Source organism: Rana temporaria, chromosome 11 (genome assembly GCF_905171775.1).
Source record: "Rana temporaria chromosome 11, aRanTem1.1, whole genome shotgun sequence".
NCBI classification, from domain to species: Eukaryota; Metazoa; Chordata; class Amphibia; order Anura; family Ranidae; genus Rana; species Rana temporaria.
Genome location: NC_053499.1, coordinates 17569365 through 17592018, shown reverse-complemented (window position 1 = coordinate 17592018; position 22654 = coordinate 17569365). Strand labels below are relative to the sequence as shown.

At 46.9% G+C, this 22654-nt stretch overlaps 1 protein-coding gene across 3 annotated transcripts in view; it reads left to right on the top strand.

Moving 5' to 3' along the window:
- The window catches only part of TRIM44 (tripartite motif containing 44), a 100905-nt gene extending 78550 nt beyond the window's left edge, over positions 1-22355 (top strand). For 2 of the 3 annotated variants that reach the window (XM_040328080.1, XM_040328081.1), the window contains exon 6: positions 22237-22354. In XM_040328080.1, the coding sequence (XP_040184014.1) occupies positions 22237-22324 (88 nt within the window). In that variant the 3' untranslated portion in view covers positions 22325-22354. Of the gene's footprint in view, positions 1-22236 lie in introns of all 3 variants that reach the window. The other variant, XM_040328079.1, reaches the window with a different exon arrangement.
- Positions 22356-22654: the final 299 nt, after the last annotated feature.

Sequence of the window (22654 nt, the reverse complement as noted above, 5' to 3'; positions counted from 1 at the left end):
TATAACCCTTCTTACTCCAAAACGAAGGGAAATGTTTTGGCTACACATACCTGTACACGTGAACATCCTGTGCATCACTTTGATAGTCTTCTGAAATATAGGGAGTCTTCTAACTCCTCTTAACAACCCAAAGGTGGTCAGAAGATGGGCATAATAATAACAAAAAAAATATTTGCCAAGTGATAGTTGCCTTGGCCAATTGCTTGGAGGTCAATTGATTTTGCCCTAATTCTGGAATTGCTGCACTACTCTCTTCTGTCGCTAGGTGGCCGGGTACCTGGTGATATTAGATAAGACAAGGGCATTACAAGGGAGAACCCATTTATTTGGGTGGAGTGAGGTGATCGGGGTTCTGTGTCACCTGGACGGCTGTCTGGGTGGACATGTGTTGTATTGCCTGGGCTGCTAGGCCAATCCCGGGCACATCTGGCTGCTAGGCTGTCTGAGGGCCTATCCAGAAGCAAGAGAGCGGCGTAGGGTTGGGACTGTGGCTTGCAGTCCAACCAGAAGTGACGGTTCTGCCAGCCGGAGAACCTGTCGTGGTCAGAGGTAGAGGGGAAGCTTTCGCCACTAAGGGACCATCCACCTTGTTACCAGGGACCACCATGAGTAGCTGAAGAGTATCTGTGAGTGCCAGGCTAGGGACCCAGCAGGGATGCTTGAGGAAGGTACTCAGTGAGAAAATTTAAAGCGCTCAGGAGATCCTGTGGCATCAGCGGGTCTAAGTGATAGACTGGGAGCTCAGGTGAGTGTAGATCTAAAAAGAAGAGCAGCGTAGGGTTGGGACTGCACTTGCAGTCCAACCAGAAGTGACGGTTCTGTCAGCCGGAGAACCTGTCGTGGTCAGAGGTAGAGGGGAAGCTGTCGCCCAGTGCCGGCCCAAGACATTGTGCTGCATGGCACCAAGAATGAAACGCTGCCCCCCCCCCCCCCAGAAAAAAAATCACGCCAACCAAAAGGCCCCCACATTCATTATTTTATATCATGATAACTAAAGGGGACCCGTCATGGCTCTATACATGTATAAAGGAGTATAAAGAGGACCTGTTATGGCTCTATACATGTATAAAGGAGTATAACGAGGGCCTGTCATGGCTCTATAGATGTATAAAGAGGACCTGTCATGGCTCTATACATGCATATAGGCGTATAAAAGGACCTGCCATGGCTCTATACATGTATCCAGGAGTATAAAGGGACCTGTGAATTGCCGGCGGCCACAATGTCTTTTGCGCAAACTAATCAATGTACGCTAATTGTGTTTGTTTTTTTTTTGTACCAAAAATATGTAGAAGAATACATATTGGCCTTAACTGAAGAAAATTGTTTATTTTTCTACATTTTGGGGATATTTATTATAGCAAAAAGTTAAAAAATATATATATTTATAGCACAAAAAATAAAAACCGCAGAGGTGATCAAATATCACCAAAAGAAAACTCTATTTGTGGGGAAAAAAGGACATCAATTTTATTTGGGTAGCGGAACGGGCTGGCGGGCATCAGTATGCTGCCCCCCTAAAAGTGCTGCCTGGTACCACCCGGTCCCATCATAGGGCCGGCCCTGCTGTCGCCACTAAGAAACCATCCGCCTTGTTGCCTGGCGCACATTAATCTGCCTTGCATTACACCCATCATGCCTCGTAACGCACTCTACCTGTAACTCTGGAGGTCACCATTAGGCCTAGAGAGGTCCAGGACTTGGCTACACATAGAGAAGAAAAAGTTGGATCTCTGACCCAGCTGGCTTCCATCATACAATGTGTACCTCATTATATGGCACAAAGTGGGGTATGCCTGTATTGGCATGCGGTTATTGCCTAAGTTTTCTTGGGCAAAAGTTAGGTAGGCACAGTGAGATTGGACGTAATCTATGTTTAATATGGTAGATATAGTGACAGCTGGTTCTGTTAAATGGCCACAGTGATTATTCTGCATCGTATCACGCCTTGTGATCCCACTTTTACCACTGTATAAATGTTTCCCTCTGTTTCGGAGCTGATTAATGTCGGTGAAATGGGCCCTTATTCTCCGTGGAGTGATGCCTCTTCCACTCTGGGCACATTAGACCATGTTCTGGGTGATTTATGAGGATCTTTATGCAGAGCGGCTTCTGCTCAGCATGCGTGTGTCACTATGGATGCCGTCCAGCCCTTCCGCTTTAATATGTGCTCAGATCTAACAGCCTTCCAGCTACACTTGGCGTGCCGCTAAATTGAACGCTACGAGCGTCAGAAGGCCGGGATCCCGCTGGCTGCCAGCTAGACGCCAGTACCAGGCCGGGCTGGACCGACTTTCATTATACTCAGAGGAGGCCGATCTGCTTCACAATCAAATACTTACAGCCGGGGCATCAACTGTCCGCAATGCATAGACGGTTTATAGAGCGGAAAAGACAATTGTTCCTACCCATCTTTTTTTTGTTAATTGGTTGATCTCTTGGAAGCTCTAATGAGCTCCTTCTGTATTTAATTGTATTGTAACTGTACTGTCTGTTCACATGTTTTAACACGCTATATAAATCCTGTATAATAATATCAGCTCTCGTACCTATATATCACTTGTGGATCAGAGAAATGTTTCTTTTTCCACAAAGGGCCAGTTTATTTAATGATATCTTTGTAAATTACTTAGAGGAGCTCCAGTCTCAACCCCCCCCCCCCCCCCAAAAAAAAAAAGTCAGGGATCCAGTGATGTCCTCACCGGAGCCGATTCTTCATCGGATCCAGTGATGTCCTCAGTGGAGCCGATTCTTCATCGGATCCAGTGATGTCCTCAGCGGAGCCGATTCTTCATCGGATCCAGTGATGTCCTCAGCGGAGCCGATTCTTCATCGGATCCAGTGATGTCCTCAGCGGAGCCGATTCTTCATCGGATCCAGTGATGTCCTCAGCGGAGCCGATTCTTCATCGGCTCCGGTGAGGACCTCGGGCATCTCAAGTAAGTGAAACAGGAAGTGAAGCTTTGCGGCTTCACAGCCGCGCTGCACCTTGTGAATGGTCCCGTAAACTTCCGACACCTGTGATGTGTCCCAGAAGACCCCTTTCCACTTGCGTATATAGCCAAAAGATGGCTACAGCGCGGGCTTACTTTGCCGGGAGGGCATATGTGGACGTCGTGCGTCGCACGGGCAGCGTGCTTTATGTTCCTTTTGGACTCAGCTGATCACGCCGTCCCTTTACCACACGATCAGCTGTGTCTAATGAAGTAAATAAAGTAAACACAAGAGGGGTATCGGCTTTTTTTTTTTTCCTTACGCTGACAATGTGAGGAGAGAAAAAGAAAGCCGATAACTGGCTTGTGTTAAAGGGACATCAGGACTGATTATCGGTGCAGTCCCAACAGCGCCCAAAAGTGCTACCAATTAGAAATAGACCGAGCCGAACGTACTCGGCTAGGCCACGCTCGGCTCCGCCCACAGCCACGCGAGAGGAGCCGAGAGCCGCAGCGTAGAGCCGAGCCGAGCCGAGCGTACTGCGCACTCGGCTAGGCCCGCAGCCACGCAGCTTAGACCTGAGGGCCGCGCCGAGTGTACTGCGCACTCGGCTAGGCCCGGCCACGCGAGAGGAGCGGAACACACAGGAAATCTGGCTCCTCTCGGCGCCAAATACAAACACCGCTGCAACCCCGGGCAAGGTGCAGATGGACTGGACGGACCCCGCGAGGAAGCCGCAGACGGACACCTCCAAAGCCGCAGACGGTGACCCACAAGGCTGGATGGACCCCGCGCAAGGAAGCCGCAGACGGACGTCGGACAAGGCCGCCGATGGACGCAGGGCAAAAATGTAATTTTTTTTTTTTCTAAAAATACCTTCCTAAGTTTGGGGTGCGCGTTATACGCCAGCGCGCTGTATACCCCGATAAATACGGTAAATAAAAAAAATTCCAGGATTTTAAAATAAAGTTGTTGTTTTTTTTAGATGTTGTATCCTATTAATACTGTGAAAAAATAAATAAAAGAGATTAAGCCTCTGAATTTTTCAAGATAAAAAGGCAATAACCTGAAGAGGATTAGACCACAGCGGTGTTGGCGCCAGACAGTCAAAACGCGGTTATCTGTACCATACACAGTTTTCCAGACCTGTCTCTTGATCTGCACATCTCACACCAAGAGACTCTTGTAGCGAATGAAAGGACGCTCCGATTTTATTTGCCTATTAACAATTCCCTGTAATTTCCTCCCCTTCATCCCAGCGTGAGCAAAACATATTCAGCGAGGCGCATCTGCTCCCGATGATAAGATGGCGAGCGGCGTGAGGTTTGGGAGCTAGCATGGGGCGCGAGCAAAAAATGACGGCAGAGTCAATGAGCTTTATCTGAAATATCCGAATGGGGAAAAAGCGCAGCTCTCCTGCAGAACGGCACAAGTGTCTCTTTATCTTACCGCTGAAGGGGTGTGGAAGACAAAATACGAGAAAACAGGTTTAATCTTCTAGAAGTAAAACAGACGACCGTATCTGTGATTCATGTTCCTACAGGATATCTGGCAATGGTTGGAAAACTCCATTTCATAAAAAATACTATCGAAAGCTAAATCTGAACTCCCAGTAGGCTCAAAAAGAAAGTTTTTAAGCTAAATTTATTTAATGTCCTGCCAAAACTTTTTTTTTTAGTGGAGAAAAAAATACAGAACTACAGAGGAAGACGATTTGTGGGTGTTTATTTCAGATGATTAAAAAAATATGAGCAAACAGTGTGGGCAGGTAGTGGGCAAAGTGAATAGAGGGGTCACCACCTGGAGGAAGGAGATCCTGATTCCCCTATATAGATCTTTATATCACTAGAGGGGTCACCAGGAGGAAGGAGATCCTGATTCCCCTATATAGATCTTTATATCACTAGAGGGGTCACCAGGAGGAAGGAGATCCTGATTCCCCTATATAGATCTTTATATCACTAGAGGGGTCACCACCTGGAGGAAGGAGATCCTGATTCCCCTATATAGATCTTTATATCACTAGAGGGATCACCAGGAGGAAGGAGATCCTGATTCCCCTATATAGATCTTTATATCACTAGAGGGGTCACCAGGAGGAAGGAGATCCTGATTCCCCTATATAGATCTTTATATCACTAGAGGGGTCACCAGGAGGAAGGAGATCCTGATTCCCCTATATAGATCTTTATATCACTAGAGGGGTCACCAGGAGGAAGGAGATCCTGATTCCCCTATATAGATCTTTATATCACTAGAGGGGTCACCACCTGGAGGAAGGAGATCCTGATTCCCCTATATAGATCTTTATATCACTAGAGGGATCACCAGGAGGAAGGAGATCCTGATTCCCCTATATAGATCTTTATATCATGAGAGGGATCACCACCAGGAGGAAGGAGATCCTGATTCCCCTATATAGATCTTTATATCATGAGAGGGATCACCACCAGGAGGAAGGAGATCCTGATTCCCCTATATAGATTTTTAGTTATCACTAGAGGGGTCACCACCTGGAGGTAGGAGATTCTGATTCCCCTATATAGATCTTTATATCACTAGAGGGGTCACCACCAGGAGGAAGGAGATCCTGATTCCCTTATATAGATCTTTAGTTATCACTAGAGGGGTCACCAGGAGGAAGGAGATCCTGATTCCCCTATATAGACCTTTAGTTATCACTAGAGGGGTCACCAGGAGGAAGGAGATCCTGATTCCCCTATATAGACCTTTAGTTATCACTAGAGGGGTCACCAAGAGGAAGGAGATCCCGATTCCCCTATACAGTGGAACCTTGGATTACGAGCATAGTCCGTTCCAGGAGAATGCTCGTAATCCAAAGCACTCACATTTTAAAGCAAGTTTTTCTATAGAAGTCAATGGAAACAAAAATAATTAGTTCCGCATTGACTTCTATGGCATGCAATACCGCATGTGTCCAGAGGTGGGGGTGTGCGCCGGAGAGCAATCCAAGGTTTCACAGTATAGCTCTTTAGTTTACTAGAGTGATCACCACCAGGAGGAAGGAGATCCTGATTCCCCTATATAGATCTTTATATCACTAGAGGGATCACCACCAGGAGGAAGGAGATCCTGATTTCCCTATATAGATCTTTAGTTATCACTAGAGGGGTCACCACCAGGAGGAAGGAGATCCTGATTCCCCTATATAGATCTTTATATCACTAGAGGGATCACCACCAGGAGGAAGGAGATCCTAATTCCCCTATATAGATCTTTAGTTATCACTAGAGGGGTCACCAGGAGGAAGGAGATCCTGATTCCCCTATATAGATCTTTATATCACTAGAGGGATCACCACCTGGAGGAAGGAGATCCTGATTCCCCTATATAGATCTTTATATCACTAGAGGGATCACCACCAGGAGGAAGGAGATTCTGATTCCCCCTATATAGATCTTTAGTTATCACTAGAGGGATCACCAGGAGGAAGGAGATCCTGATTGCCCTATATAGATCTTTATATCACTAGAGGGGTCACCACCAGGAGGAAGGAGATCCTGATTCCCCTATTTTATATATCTTTAGTTATCTCTAGAAGGGTCACCACCAAGAGGAAGGAGATCCCGATTCCACTATACAGTGGAACCTTGGACCAATGCTTAGTCATAGCTATGACTAAGCATTGAAGTTCAATGTGAAACGCGTCAGCTGTTTCCCACTGTATGCAGTTTTTTTGTAGTGCATCCCTTTTTACCCAATAAAGGGCACGTCTTTTTTAGACTTATTGGAGTGCGGCTGTCCATATACGTTCTCTTTCTTCGCGATGTTCTTGGGTTCCTTGGCCTGCTGGGAGAGCCTATATATTTGGGTGGAGTCAGGTGATCAGGGTTCTGTGCCACCTGGACGGCTGTCTGGGTGGACGTGTGTTGTATTGCCCGGGCTGCTAGGCCAGAGCCTGAACTTATCCTGGGGACATCTGGCTGCTGAGGGCCAATCCAGAAGCAAGAGAGCAGCGCAGGGTTGAGACTGTGGCTTGCTGTGGCTTGCTTTCTATCATCTCAAACCAAGTCTGCCCATTCTCCTCTGACCTCTGACATCAACAAGGCATTTTCTTCCACACAACTGCCGCTCACTGGATATTTTTTTTTTCCGGCCTATTCTCTGTAAATCCAAGAGATGGTTGTGCGTGAAAATCCCAGTAGATCAGCAGTTTTTGAAATACTCAGACCAGCCCGTCTGGCACCAACAACCACGCCACATCCAAAGTCACTTAAATCCCCTCTCTTCCCCATTCTGATGCTCGGTTTGAACTTCAGCAAGTCGTCTTCACCGCATCTAGATGCCTAAATGCATTGAGTTGCTGCCATGTGATTGGCTGATTAGCAGTTTGTGTTACCAATCAATTGAACCTAATAAAGTGGGCCGGTGAGTGTATAAGAACTATCGAACCTTCCCATAGCAGCCAATCAGGTTTTTCCTTTTATCGTCTTAAAAAAGTGATATGAAAGGACACTATGGGCTAGATTCAGATACTGTTACGCCGGCGTATCAGTACATACGCCGTCGTAACTCTGAATCTACGCCGTCGTAAATTTAATCGTATTCTTTAAACCAGGTACGCTTAAATTACGCTAAGATACGAGCGACGTAAGTCTCCTACGCCGTCGTATCTTGGGGTGAATATTTACGCTGGCCGCTAGGTGTCGCTTCCGTCGAGTTCGGCGTAGAATATGCAAATGACTAGATACGCCAATTCAGAAACGTACGTGCGCCCGGCGCATTTTTTTACGTTGTTTACGTAAGGCTTTTTCCGGCGTAAAGTTAGTCGAACAAATAGCTTGCCTAGCCAAGTATGGCCGTCGTTCCCGCGTCGAAATTTGAAAATTTTACGTCGTTTGCGTAAGTCGTCCGTGAATGGGGCTGGACGTAATTTATGTTCACGTCGAAACCAATACGTCCTTGCGGCGTACTTTGGAGAAATGCACACTGGGATATGTACATGGACGGCGAATGCGCCGTTCGTAAAAAACGTCAATCACGTCAGGTCACAAATCATTTACATAAAACACGCCGCCGTAACTTAGGAGGCAAGTGCATTATGAATACAGCACTTGCCTCTCTGACTTACGGCGGCGTAGCGTATATGCGATACGCTACGCCGCCTCAAAATTAAGCCGCCCTACCTGAATCCAGCTATATGAGACCTATTATCCAGTTTTTATAAATAGGTGTTTAAAGCGAGCCAAATGTCCCAGATCCCGTTTTAATAATTGGATCCGTTTTTAGAAGTGTAGTAACTCTTCTAGTAATAATAGCGATTTTGTGAGCAGCAGAGAGAGAGGCAATTTTTCATAATTAATTAGAATTTTATCCTGAAGCTTCGTCTCCCGGAGTGCATTTATCACTGACTGGCTGTCAGAGATGCAGATTCTGGCAGGCAACAAATTAGCCCCAGATGAACCGAAGACAGCTGTGCCCACATGGGGCGACCTCCGGGGTCAGCCAAGGTAAGAATTAATAGCTGGGCAGACTTGTCCTTTTGTGGCACAACCTCAGAATACGAGAATAGGAGTGCCAAGCCAAAGGAAGAGAGTCCAAGATACTTTATTAACCACTTAAGGACCCCTTCACGCCGATATACGTTGGCAGAATGGCACGGCTGGGCACGTACATGTACGTGGCTCTTTAAGCCCATCCGTCGCGGGACTCGCAGACCCGATCGCCGCTGGAGTCCCGAGATCTGTCCCCGGAGCTGAAGAACGAGGGAGAGCTGTGTGTAAACACACCTTCCCCGTTCACTGTGGCGCCGTGATCGATTGCGTGTTCCCTTTTATAGGGAAACACAATCGATGACGTCGCACCTACAGCCACACCCCCCTACAGTTAGAAACAGACATGAGGTCACACTTAACCCCTTCAGCGCCCCCTTGTGGTTAACTCCCAAACTGCAATTGTCATTTTCACAGTAAACAATGCATTTTTAATGCTGCATGTGGGGCCCCCGCTGCATGTGGGGCCCCTACACTTTACCCAAAGCAGCTGGTTCTTGAGCCCAGACTGCCCAGAAATTTGGGGGCCCAATGGTGCTGGGGGGATATCTGGGCTGTAGAGGGGTCAGGGTGCTGGGGAGGCATTCATTTAGCAGATATATTATATGCACAGGACAGCTTTGTCAGTATATTGTATTTTCCCCACTGTTTCTTTGCTGTACAGAATGATTGTTCATGTAGTTAATGCGGAGCTCCACCCAAAAGGTGGAAAGCACCCACTTGTCTGCCTCCTACCTATTTGATGTCTGTTTACCTGCATTGCCTCTATTGTAGGGGCCCCAGAGCATTACTTTGCCCAGGGGCCCATGATGCTAGTAAGACGGCTTTGGGTCCATCTGTGCTGAATGGGGGGGGGGGGGTCTGTGCTGAAGGAGGGTCATCTGTGCTGAATGGAGGGGTCTGTGTGGAATAGGGGGGTCATCTGTGCTGAAGGGGGGGGGGTCTGTGCTGAAGGGGGGATCTGTACATTCTCTAGCCTGTATTTATATGGACATGGACGGAAGCTGAATTATCTCAAGAGCTACCGTATTTATCGGGGTATTGCGCGCTCCGGCGTATAGCGCACACCCCTAAAGTGGACCCGACATTCCTGTGGAAAAAAGATTTTTTGTATTTACAGTTTTGGTGTCTTGCGCAGCGTCCATCAGCGGCCTCGTCGGGGCCTGGCGTCCGTCTGCGGCTTCGGGTGTCCTCTTCGTCGAGTCCGTCGTCCTTCCCGCTCGTTTCCCGCTTTCCCGCGCCGAGTTTGAATACTGCGCCAGCTTATACCGAGCGCAGTACACTCGTGTATAGTCGGGCAGGCTCGGCTACTCTCGCGCTCACATCCTGTACGTCCAGGACGTGAGCGCGAGAGGAGCCGAGCCTGCCTGACTATACACAAATGTACTGCACTCGGTATATGGCGGCGCAGTACACTCGTGTATAGTCGGGCAGGTTCGGCTCCTCTCGCGCTCACGTCCTGTACGTCCAGGACGTGAGCGCGAGAGGAGCCGACACTGCCCGGCTATACACGAATGTACTGCGCTCAGTATATGCCGGCGCAGTATTCAAACTCGGCGCGGGAAAGCGGGTATCGGAGTATACCGCGCACCCACGATTTTGCCCTGATTTTCAGGGCAACAAAGTGCGCGGTATACACCGATAAATACGGTATTTCACACTGGCCACGTTATCAGTAAAGTGTCGCTTTACCATTGTTTTAGCTGCGCTATTTGGCCTCTAGCGGGCGCTTTTAACGTTTGAAGAAAGGGTTAAATGTGTCTGTGTATCGCCACAAAAATTCCAGCGGACGCCCGTGGTTATCACACATTGGTGTAGAGCTGCGAAGCTTACTTATATCATTTCTCATGCCTGAAATCAATGTTTTTATATCATCCGGGAAGCGCAGACATCGGACACACATAGCTGTGCTTGGGATGATTGGTTCATGTAATTGGCACTCCTTACACATGGATATTATATTCTATGTAGCTGTGATGTTTGAAACATTTCCTGTCTTGGATTGTTTGGAACATTACATGTGCTCATAAACCTTCTCTTTTTATTATCTGGCACACAGATACGTATCTATTCTCCTGTAGCTGTAAAGCTTCAAATGTTTTCCGTGCCTGAAATCGCTGTTTTTCCATTATCTGGCGCACACATCGCACGAGTCCGTAGCTGTGGTGCTTATAGGATGCCCTGTCCTTGAAATGATTGCTTTTCACACCATTCGGCAAAGTCTTGTATGCATTTTATGAACAAACCAGTGATGGGATCTGCTATGAGAGGTGCGACAGACCCAACCAGGGCTTTTGGAGGGGACTGCATGGGTAGCCTCTTACCCACTGACTATGGACCCCAGCTTTTTAGGGGGCTCTATATTTTGGGAAGTATGGGCCGGGGGGCCTTTTGGAGTGGTTTTGCTTCAGATTTTGGTCCATGTCTCCAGGCCCGTCGGAACAGGACAGGCAAAGCAAGCAACTGCTTGGGGCCCCAGCAGGACGGGCCCTTGCAGCGCCGATGCGCAGCCGCTTCCTATAAGTGCTGTAGCCTGCTGTAGCATGGCCAAGCTCCTCCTGCAGTCCGGCCGGGTACCGTAACCGCGCGGTACAGGAGATTCAGTGTCCTGTTTCCGGCTGGACTGACAGGAAGTGTACACACTCAGTGCTCCCTTCCTTTTAGTCCAGCCGGGAACAACAAACTGAATCTCCTGGCGTGCGGTATGCGGTAGGGAGGGGGGGTAAAAAGAACATGGGGGAGGGACGCTTATCAGGAGTAGTACTACCCGACAGACATTCGGCGGCAGCAGCAGCACCCCCACCCCCCCCGCTTATCGAAAGAAGTACTACCCTGTTTATATACACTTATCAAATTGATAAAAAAAATGCTTGACAGAGTACATCTCGGTGTTCGGCGGCAGCTGTTCCCCCCCCCCCTCTACTTAAAACTCAGCAACACCCCGTCCCCCGCTTCTTGCTTGGGGCCCCCAAATTCCTTCAAACAGCCCTGCATGTCTCCCCCAAAGACTCTGGGAACCTAGGACTTGGATACAGATTTGGGGCCTCTGTACCCAAACCAGCATTGACCACTTCAACCGCCCCCCCAGACTCGGAGACTCTAAGCAGATGATGATATTCAGCTTAAAACCTGATGCTGAGGTCTCCTGCTACTATGTGTAATCTGTTTATTAAAATGTATTTCTCTCATTGTATAATTCCCCAATGTGTGCCCCCTAGGTGTGAATCCCCATTGTTAATTGAGTCATCTATTGTTTCTCTTTGTCTGCTAGTATTGTGTCCACTTCACCTCGTTACCAAACTATTGTGCGATGTTTGTCTTTATGTTAGCTGCAGTGGCGTAGTGTGGGTTGTCAGCGCCTGGTGCGAGGCAAGTAATTTGCGCCCCCCTGACCCATGGACTTACCTATTTTCAGCTAGCTTCAGTCTGGTCACATGATCCACTGTGTGAGACAGCGGTGGCTGTAGGGAAGAGGAGAGCGTGCTTGATAATGACTGGTAAAGCCTGGAGTGGTGGCTTCATGCATAAGTTCCTATGTCCCATCTGTTGTTGGCGCTCCCTCCTCTCCACACTCATGACAACGCCCCTCTAAATTTTGCGCCCGGGGCGGTGGCCCCCCTCGCACCCCCCACGCTACGCCACTGGTTAGCTGTACCAATAGTACTGTTTATAGTATACATTGTTTAGGATAATTTGATCAAGCTCTTACCTGATTTTGTGTAGCATATATTCTGTGCGAATTTACAATAAAGTCAGTTCCAGATTGAACCTAAGCTAGTTTGGAGACCACTGGGCTAAGACAACTTGGCTCCCAATGCACATGTGTCACAGTATACCCCAAGACATAGTAAAACACTAACATGCATTGTGATGTACTACGTTGCCAAAGACGGTGTATGTCCATTTTTTGGGATGTTTTGATGCGTCGTCAGATAATTCCATTAAGTGCATATCCATAACACAATGTACCACAGTAGAAAATTGTGCACCCAGCCTTATGCCGCGTACACACGACCGTTTTTCATGACGTGAAAAATGCCATTTTTTTTTAAATGTCATTAAAGCGGAGGTTCACCCTAAAAATCATCTATATACCATTAGATCCAGCATAATGCTGACATCTACAGTATGCTGGTATTTTTTTTTTTTTTTTCGCTGTACTTACCGTCTTATAATTCTTTTCACCCGGCTCCGAGTTCTCACTCCCGCAGGGAGTAGGCGTTCCTATGAAGAGGCATAGATGATTGATGTGCGGGTAAGGCATGTCACGTGTTTCGAAAATAGACGAACTAGGACTCGGCGCTATACAGGGGCGCCTGCCGTGTAGAGCTGACAGCGCAGGCGCCGTATAAAGCCGAGTCCCAGTTCGTCTATTTTCGGAACGCGTGATGCCCCTTACCCGCACGTCAATCATCTACGCATCTTAATAGGAACGCCTACTCCCCCGGGGCAGTGAGAACCCGGAAGCCTCGTGAAAAGAATTATAAGACGTTATGTACAGCGGAAAAAAAAAAATGTCAACAGTATGCTGGATGTAATGGTATATAATTGTTTTAGGGTGAACCTCCGCTTTAAAAACGATCGTGTGTGGGCTCCAGAGCATTTTTCTCAACGTGAAAAATGGCCATTAAAAATTTAGAACATGCTCTAATTTTTCACGTTGTTTTTCACGTCATGAAAAATGGTTGTGTGTGGGCTTTAACGTCAGGAAAAAAACGTGCATGCTCAGAAGCAAGTTATGAGAAGGGAGCGCTCGTTCTGGTAAAACTAGCGTTTGTAATGGAGATAGCACATTCGCCACGCTGTAACAGACTGAAAAGCACGAAGACTGAAAAGCGCGAAAACTAAAAAGCGCGAAGACTAAAAAGCGTGAATCGTCTCTCACCAAACTTTTACTAACACGAAATTGGCAAAAGCAGCCCGAAGGGCGGCGCCATCCGAATGGAACTTCCCCTTTATAGTGCCGTCGTACGCGTTGTAGGTCACCGCGCTTTGCTAGAGCATTTTCTTTTCACGATCGTGTGTATGCAAGGCAGGCTTGACAAGAATCACGTCGAGAAAAATGTTTTTTTTTCTAGGAAATGAAAAACGGTCGTGTGTACGCGGCATTAGACTTGGGCTAAGATTGGTGGTCGAGGCTTTTAAAGCATCTTTTTTTTTTTTTAACCCCATCAAAAGCTTGCGCCCAAAACTCCCATTGCACAAGCATGCATGTAGCTCGCAGACCCAACCAGATTCCCGCCTTTCTTGCAATTGGTTTACATTTAGCGCAGTCACAGTTGCCACGAGAAATGTCTGCTCTTTCCTTTGTGCTTGCCTTTTATTAATAAAGCATATTGTGTCTCATCTCTCAGAGGTATCACAGGCTTCATTAGACGCTCGTTAAGCCGGCGTAGACCGAGCACTTCGCCTCAGTTTAGAGAAATGCCGAAGATTATAGCCGAGCTCAGACAAGCGCTCTCCGCCGCGCTCGCACAAGATTAATTAGTTTGTCAAGAAAACAAGCAGAAGGGGCTCGGCAGATGTTAAGCGGGATATCTCCTTGGCCCTCAGGTATTGAAATATGGAGACGAGGCGGGCATGGCGCGTTCAGCGCGGAGATTGTCTACAATTGGAATAAGATTAACCTGTCGGAAAGTGAGTGGGGACTTGGCGGATTGGAAATATTTCTCCTAGAGTGACTCCTGTGGACGGAGCGCAGAGCCGGTCGGAAGAGTTGCATTATATTGGCGTGCTTAGCAGTGGAGACAGTCTTCGAAAGTCGTTTTCAGGGCCGCCGCTCTGCTGGGACGGCGTGCGCGTGTTTCTGTAAACTTCTAATCAACACAAAACACCTGTGTGTTCAGGCTCTATTGGATGTAGCCGTTCCTAGGCTGTGACTTAGTGAGCAGGCCTTGCTTCGCTGCCCCGGGACTCGGGGGATTCCATCAGGCCTAATAACTTTTATGTAGTGAATCTATTTAACCGTTTCCAAACCGCCGCACGCCGATATACGTTGGCGGAATGGCACGGGCAGGCAAATGGGCGTACCTGTATATTCCTTTGAATTTGCCGCCCGCCGCGTGCCTCTGGAGTGTGCTTGCGGGTCCTGGCAACTCGATGTCCGCTGCAGGGCCGCCTTAATAGCATCATGGGCCCCTGGGCAAAGTAATGCTCTGGGGCCCCTACAATGATGACAGTGCAGGTAAACAGACATTAAGTAGGTAGGAGGCAGACTGCCTCCCCTGTGTATCTATCACTCCCAGTGCCATCATGGGGCCCCAATTTCGGGGCAGCGTGGGCTCAAGAACCATCTGCTTTGGGGAAAGTGCAGGGGCCCCTCCATGCAGCTGGGGCCCCTGGGCAGTGCCCTCTCATTAAGACAGCCCTGGTCCGCTGGTGTCCCGCAATCGTGTCATGGGACATGGTAAACAAGGCATTTTCCTGTTCTGCCTAGTGACAGGACAGTGAGCTATCGACCCCTGTCATCGGGAGCAGTGATCACTGTCGTGTCACTGTTAGCCCAACCCCCCACACAGTTAGAATCACTCCCTAGGACACACGTAAACCCCTTCATCACCCCCTAGTGATTAACCCCTTCCCTGCCTGTGTCTTTTACACAGTAATCAGTGCATTTTTATAGCACTAATCGCTGTATAAATGACAATGGTCCCAAAAATGTGTCAAAAGTGTCCGATGTGTCCACCATAATGTCGCAGTTGCGATAAAAATTGCAGATCGCCGCCATTACTAGTAAAAAAAATAATAATAATAAAAATGCCATAAAACTATCCCCTATTTTGTAGATGCTATGACTTTTGCGCAAACCAATCAATAAACGCTTATTGTGATTTTTTTTGTAGGCGAATAAATATCAGCCTAAACTGAGGAAAAAATGTTTCTTTTTTTTATTTATTTTTTGGGGATATTTATTATCGCAAAATGTTAAAAACATTGCTTTTTTTTCTAAATTTTCACTCTTCTTTTGTTTATAGCGCAAAAAAAAAAAAAAAAACGCAGAGATGATCAAATACCATCAAAAGAAAGCTCCATTTGTGGGGAAAATGTTTTTGTTTGGGTACAGCGTCGCACGATCGCGCAATTGTCAGTTAAAGGGGTTAACACTAGGGGGCGAGGAAGGGGGTAAGTATGTTCCCTAGGTGTGTTCTAACTGAAGGGGGGTGGGACTGACTAAGGGAAATGACAGATTGCTGTTCATACATTCAGTCATTTCTCCCCCTGAAAGGACCGGGAGCTGTGTGTTTACACGCACAGCTCCCGGTTCTCGCTCTGTAACGAGCGATCACTGGTGCCCGGCGGTGATCGCGCCCGCCGGGCACGTGCGTCGGCACCAGGCGCGCGCCCCTAGTGGCTGAAATGCGAAATTACGTAATATTACGTGATTATGCACAGCCAAGCCGATCTGCCGCCGTAAGACTACGGTGGGCGGCAATCGGTTAAACTGTATTTATTTTTATTTTTTAATTGTGTTTGAAAGACCGCTGTGCAAATACAGTGTGACATTAAGTATTGCAACGACCGCCATTTATTCTCTAGGGTCTTTGCTAAACAAATTATGTATAATGTTTGGGGGTTCTAAGTCATTTTCTAGCAAAAAATATTGATTTTAATTTGTAAGCAACAAATGTCAGACAAAGGCCTGGTCTTCAAGTGGGTAATGAATGTGGTGAAATTACAGCATTTTTTTTCTTGAATATAATTGAATGATGGAAATCAGCAGGGTTTCATTTACTAAGCTCTGGGGAAAGTTCTCTGGCAAAGTGCATTTTTCCTTGCATATTGAACAACCTATTTGCCTTTAGTAATCAATCTAATGTGAGAGGTCTGGCAGTTGATTGGCTTTCAGACATCAGCTGACCTCTGACTCTGAAGGTGAAAATTCACATTTACCGTATTTATCGGGGTATTGCGCACTCCGGCGTATAGCGTGCACCCCTAAAGTGGACCCGCATTCCTGTGGAAAAAAGATTTTTGTACTTACAGTTTTGGTGTCTTGCGCAGCGTCCATCGGCGGCCTCGTCGGGTCCGGCATCCGTCTGCGGCTTCGGGTGTCATCTTCGTCGGGTCCGGTGTCCTTCTGCGGCATCCTCCCCGCTCGATCCCCGCTTTCCCGCGCCGAGTTTGAATACTGCGCCGGCATATACCGAGCGCAGTACACTTGTGTATAGTCAGGCAGGTTTGGCTACTCTCGCGCTCACGTCCTGTACGTCCAGGACGTGAGCGCGAGAGGAGCCGAGCCTGCCCGACTATACACGAGTGTACTGCGCTCGGTATATGCCGGCGCACTATTCAAACTCGTCGCGGGAAAGCGGGTATCGGCGTATATCGCGCACCCACGATTTTGCCCTGATTTTCAGGGCAAAAAAGTGCGCGGTATACGCCAATAAATACGGTAATACGGGTGCAAACATAAAACTTTCATAAGTCGCACTGCAGCTTTATCATAATTTTTTAACAAATATTTCGATGTTTTCATAGGCCAGATGGATCTGTTTCTTTTCACGAATATGCCCCTGTCTCCTTGTATGTACGGGTCCCTTATCTCCTCTTTGTCAGTTCTGTGAACAGTAAGCATATGTTCTTGGAAAGGTGACAGGACAGTGACAGTTCAGCGTTCGCCGCGCACATTACAAGGTCCACTCAGAAGACATCGGGTCTCATTTATCACCTGCGAAAAAAAAAAACGATAACCGAATGTGGATCCTAATTGGAAGTGCCTGAGAAATTAAAGATTTTCCTGAGCTGATAACCAAATAAAAAAGAATTAATTCCTCCGCCGGTAGAATGAATGAAAGAAAAGGGCAAGTGAAAGTCGCACTGTGCCGCAGTCTGCATCATACCGGGGGGGGGGGGGGGGTCGTGTCTACATTTAAATAATAAATTACAAGGGTTCAAATGTGCGTTAATATTTTTTCGTAATCTGAAGACTACGAAAATCTTGGTGGCGTATTTATTTTGAAAGACTGAATTGCCCCCTACTTTTGGTGAGAATTATATGTAGGCTTTGCCTCCAGGGGCTACATATGCAAAGAAGGACTTTGAGCTGAGAACACCTTTCTTTTCATCTATATATATAAAACTCAACGTGTGTGTGTGTGTGTATGTATGTTTCAGCATCACGTCCAAACGGCTAAAGATATTAACATGAAACTTGGCACACATGTTACTTATATGTCAGCAACAAACATAGGATAGGTGGTTTAACCCTTACCCACCCCCATTTGCCATGGTCGGGGTTTTTCTTTAAAGTCCCATTCAACTCTATGGGAAATACATGTTACTTCATAACTTCCAAACGGCTGTAGATATTTCCATAACACTTGGTCACATGTTACTTATATGTCCACTTAAACTATAGGATAGTTAATTTATCCCTTAACTACCCCCATTTGTGAGGGTCGTGGTTTTTGTTTAAAGTCCCATGCAAATCAATGGGAAATGTATGTTCCCACATAACTTCTGTACGCCTGGAGATATTTCAATAATACCTGGTACACATATTACTTATATGCCAAATAAAAATATATGACAGTTAAATTAACCCTTACCTACACCCTTATATAAAAGATGGGTATATTTATATTACTATGATTTTCCTCCCCAAAAGGTTAAGATAGGAAGACCGGGCAACGCCGGGTATTCAGCTAGTTTAATAATAAACAAATCCCTTTAAAATGAATAAAATCTTGAAGGGATAATGGTGAGTTAAAGCAGGGGTTCACCCTATAAACCCAAAAAAAAAAAAAAAAAATTCTTCTACCATAAAATCAGGCATTGTAGCGCGAGCTACAGTATGCCTGTCCCGATTTTTTTATCCCCGTACTCACCGTGTACTCGTACATCGAAGATACCGACTCCCCTCGGGGAATGGGCGTGCCTATGGAGACGGAGGATGATTGACGGCCGGCTCTGGCGCGTCACGCTTCTCCGGAAATAGCCAAAATAGGCTTGGCTCTTCACGGCGCCTGCGCATAGCCTGTGCGCAGGCGCCGTGAAGAGCCGAGACCTACTCCGGCTGTCTTCGGGGAGAGTGACGTGCCAGGGCCGGCCATCAATCATCCTCCCTCTCCATAGGCACGCCCATTCCCCGCGGGAGCCGAAATCTATAATGTACGAGTACACAGTGAGTACGGGGGTAAAAAAATCGGGACAGGCATACTGTAGCTCGCGCTACAATGCCTGTCTCGATGGTAAAATCGTGTCACTGAGGGTGAACCACCGCTTTAAGGTGGCTCTCGCATCTATTGCATATTCTGTTGGTGAGATTTCTGCATTGAGTTCCCAGCTTTGCACACATGTTGTGGCCATTTTTAGAAGCGCTTTTCTCTTCCTGCTGAACTTTAAATTTATTTCCCTGAATTGGAAAAGGTGTAAAATCTTTTAAAACCCTAGTCCCAGCTAATACCTTTTTTTTAAATCTTGGAAATCGTGCAGTGGCCTAGTGGGCCGAATGTGGCCCTTTGCTTGCCTTTGTATGGCCCTTGTGGCTCCATTCCTCCCACCGATGGGGCTCCATTCCTCCCACCGATGGGGCTCCATTCCTCCCACCGATGGGGCTCCATTCCTCCCACCGATGGGGCTCCATTCCTCCCACCGATGGGGCTCCATTCCTCCCACCGATTGGGCACCATTCCTCCTACCGATTCCACCAATGGGGCTCCATTCCTCCCACCGATTCCACCGATTGGGCTCCATTTCTCCCACCGATTGGGCACCATTCTGGCTCAATTCCTTCCACCAATGGGGCTCCATTCCTCCCACCGATGGGGCTCCATTCCTCCCACCGATGGGGCTCCATTCCTCCCATCGATGGGGCTCCATTCCTCCCACCGATGGGGCTCCATTCCTCCCACCGATGGGGCTCCATTGCTCCCACCGATGGGGCTCCATTCCTCCCATCGATGGGGCTCCATTCCTCCCACCGATGGGGCTCCATTCCTCCCACCGACTGCAACAGTTGGCCACTAATTCCCGTTATACCAAAGATAGGACCTAGTTTACTCCAAATTATGCCAGGGCATTTTTCTACTCCCACTGGCCATGGTCCGGCCCCCCTAGAGTTTGATTAAATCTTGGAAATAGTGCAGTGGCCTAGGGGGTCGAATGTGGCCCTTTGCTTGCCTTTGTATGGCCCTTGTGGCTCAATTCCTTCCACCAATGGGGCTCCATTCCTCCCACCGATGGGGCTCCATTCCTCCCACCAATGGGGCACCATTCCTCCCATCGACTGCAACAGTTGGCCACTAATTCCCGTTATACCAAAGATAGGACCTAGTTTACTCCTACTGATGCCAGGACATTTTTCTACTCCCACTGGCCATGGTCCGGCCCCCCTAGAGTTTGAAGAACAATAAACTGGTCCATTGTTTAGAACGTGTTGAGACCCCTGATATAGTGAAAAAAGGTTACAATCTCTTTTGAATCTATAATTGCTGTTGGTATCCCTGTTTCAGAGTTTTTCCCTTGCTTCCTATGTGATAGGATGCTAGAGGACATAAAGTGATGGCAAATCTCCCTGGTGGAGACAAAGACAACACAATGAAAGCTAATACTGTGGCTGCTATAACCTTCCAAACTCTATCCAAAACTAAAGGGAAAAAAAGTTTTGACTGGAGTTGACCTTTAAGACTTTTCATTTTAATTCTTGGTAACAAGGCTTCTTGAAAAACAACCATAGACATGGCTTTATTACATTTCGGAGCCGCTCTTTTTTCCTTGAATAGTCATAAATTGAGACCAACAATCGAGAGAGCCACTATGGGCGCCAGCATCTCCGGCACAGAGACTTCCATGAATCCATAGTCAGATTAATTGCCGCCGACTTACTGTGAATACAAAAGTGCCTTTGTGCATGCATTCTACCCTCAGATGAGATGCTAGTTGAGGAAGTGATGATGTCACAGGCTCAAGGACACCGCCAAGGTCATTTGATTAGAGGAGAAGGATATCGGGGAATCACTTAATGGTAGATTGCGGAGGGGGCTGGTCGATGAGCTCACCCGGCTCTGCTCAGTATCTAGGGGAGTCGCATCTCCCAGCCAGAGCGAGACAGAACAGCTTTAATTAAGTGGAGTAAACTGCTTTGTGTGTGGGATGCTGTTTCACAGGATGCTGGCATGGGGCCAGTTATAAAGAATAGACACAAAACTGGCTTTCCAGCTTTGTATTCATGGAATCAGAGAATGCCTACAGCAGATACAGACCAAAGTGCGTTCTGTTATCTTTTTAAATTTTACGCTTATGTTTATTATGTCTTGGAAAAGGTCTGTGCTTGGTTCACTTAAATAAGATCCAAAGTGTGTTCCATTATTTTGCACTTTGATTTTGTCTTTAAGTGTATGTCAAGGCAAAAAAATAATAATTTGTAATGACCCCTACTAGAGTTGTAGGTTACCTACTGGGTAACCTGCTCTGTAGCTGCACCCAGATACTTTCCAACCCACTCATGGCAACAATCAGAGAGACTTCAAGGTCTCCAATTTTCCTTTACAACATGTATTGGCTCAATTGTCTATGGCAGAATTTCTCAACCTCAAAATTACTATAGCTACAACTCATGATACATTAGTGTGATGATCAGTGGGAATAATGCTCCTTACACTTGTAGTCATTTAGACTTTTTTCAACCAGGGTGCCTTAAAGCGGAGTTCCGGCCACAATTTCACTTTTTATATATAAATACCCCTGTAATACCCAAGCTTAATGTATTCTAGTAAAGTTAGTCTGTAAACTAAGGTCCATTTTGTTAGGTTGTTACAGCATTTAGACACTTTATAAAATAGAAATTGACTGGGGCCATCTTAAGTGTGGGCATCATGAAGCCAGACTGTATGACTTCCTGGATTTCAGCCTTGCACATGCTCAGTGCTGCACAAGCAGTGTCAGATCAGGTTTCAGCACCTGTGCTGTCCAAGTCACATGATTCTTTGAGACGGGGGAGTGCACAGACTCCTGGAAAGTTACACCCACTACATTCCCAGGAGTCTGTGCGGTGTAGGTTAGGAAGCTTTAAGCACCTAGGTGCAGGAAGTGGGAAGATTAACTATTCTGCCTAGCAACACTTTGAAGGCATCTAAAAAAAATAAAAAAATTCGTAAAGGACAAATGACAATGTCACGCTCGGGGATACCGCCAGGAGGGTTAATGTCAAAGCAAAGAACGGAGTAGATGACAATGGACTTGCCAAGTGATGAGCCCAAGAAATTAGATGACTGATGTCTCTGACCAACCTCTACATTGAAAGACCACTACTCTCCGGAGCTTTGAGCTGTCCTGGAGAGGGGTTTGAGGGGTCAGTGGATTCTTAAGTATAATAGTTTCCCAGGCCCTTGCGAACCCCAGGGTCACAGACCCTCCCTACCCCCTTTCTGATCAGTATTAACGCCCCATAAAGATCCTTCAGACTTTAACTTTCACTATAATTTAAGAAGATGCTGAAAACTGTACCCTCATGTCTTTCCATCTTGTAATTTTGGCTATATATAATACTTTGCCAGAGGATTCTTCAGCCCCAAGTGCACTATTTTACATTCACATTACCCAACGACAGTTTCTGCTCCAAGCTGTTTTGCATGTCACCAGGTATCAAGGGGCCTGCTGATGTTGGAATAAACATGAACTCCAGGCATGACCCAGATGTCTGTGTGCTGGAGAAAATAATACATTAATGGGGGAGCAATCCTCTGAGAGATGGAATCCCAATGCTTCCTGTTCTATCATGTTGTTATGTACAAGTTACTATTGATTTTCCCAAGAGCAGCTGAATAATGGAATTGTGTTCTTTCTACAGGGATGACGAGTCTGGACCCCAGGCAGCCGCAGGGGGAGCCTCCAAATCGCGCTTTCAGAGCCCTCCGCCAGGCAATGGTCCATGGTGAAGGAAAACGACAATCATACAGAACCTATAGGTGACGTATGGGGATATTGTATATAATCTGAGTATCCTTCTCTCCACTGTCGCTACACACCTTACATGGAAAGAACCACTGACCGTTCTGTTCAAAGAAAAGCCTACATTCTTTGGGACTGATTTTTTTTTTTTAAATACTATTTATTTATTTTTCTGCAGTTCTACCTTCTCTCCTGTGCTGGCCTCTGCAGACACTTCACTCAGTCCTCTTTCTGTCACTCCCCAGTTCCGTTAAGAGACAATAAATCTCTTTTTGTATTCTCAAAGTGTCTGGCGCACAACTTACTCTATCTACACC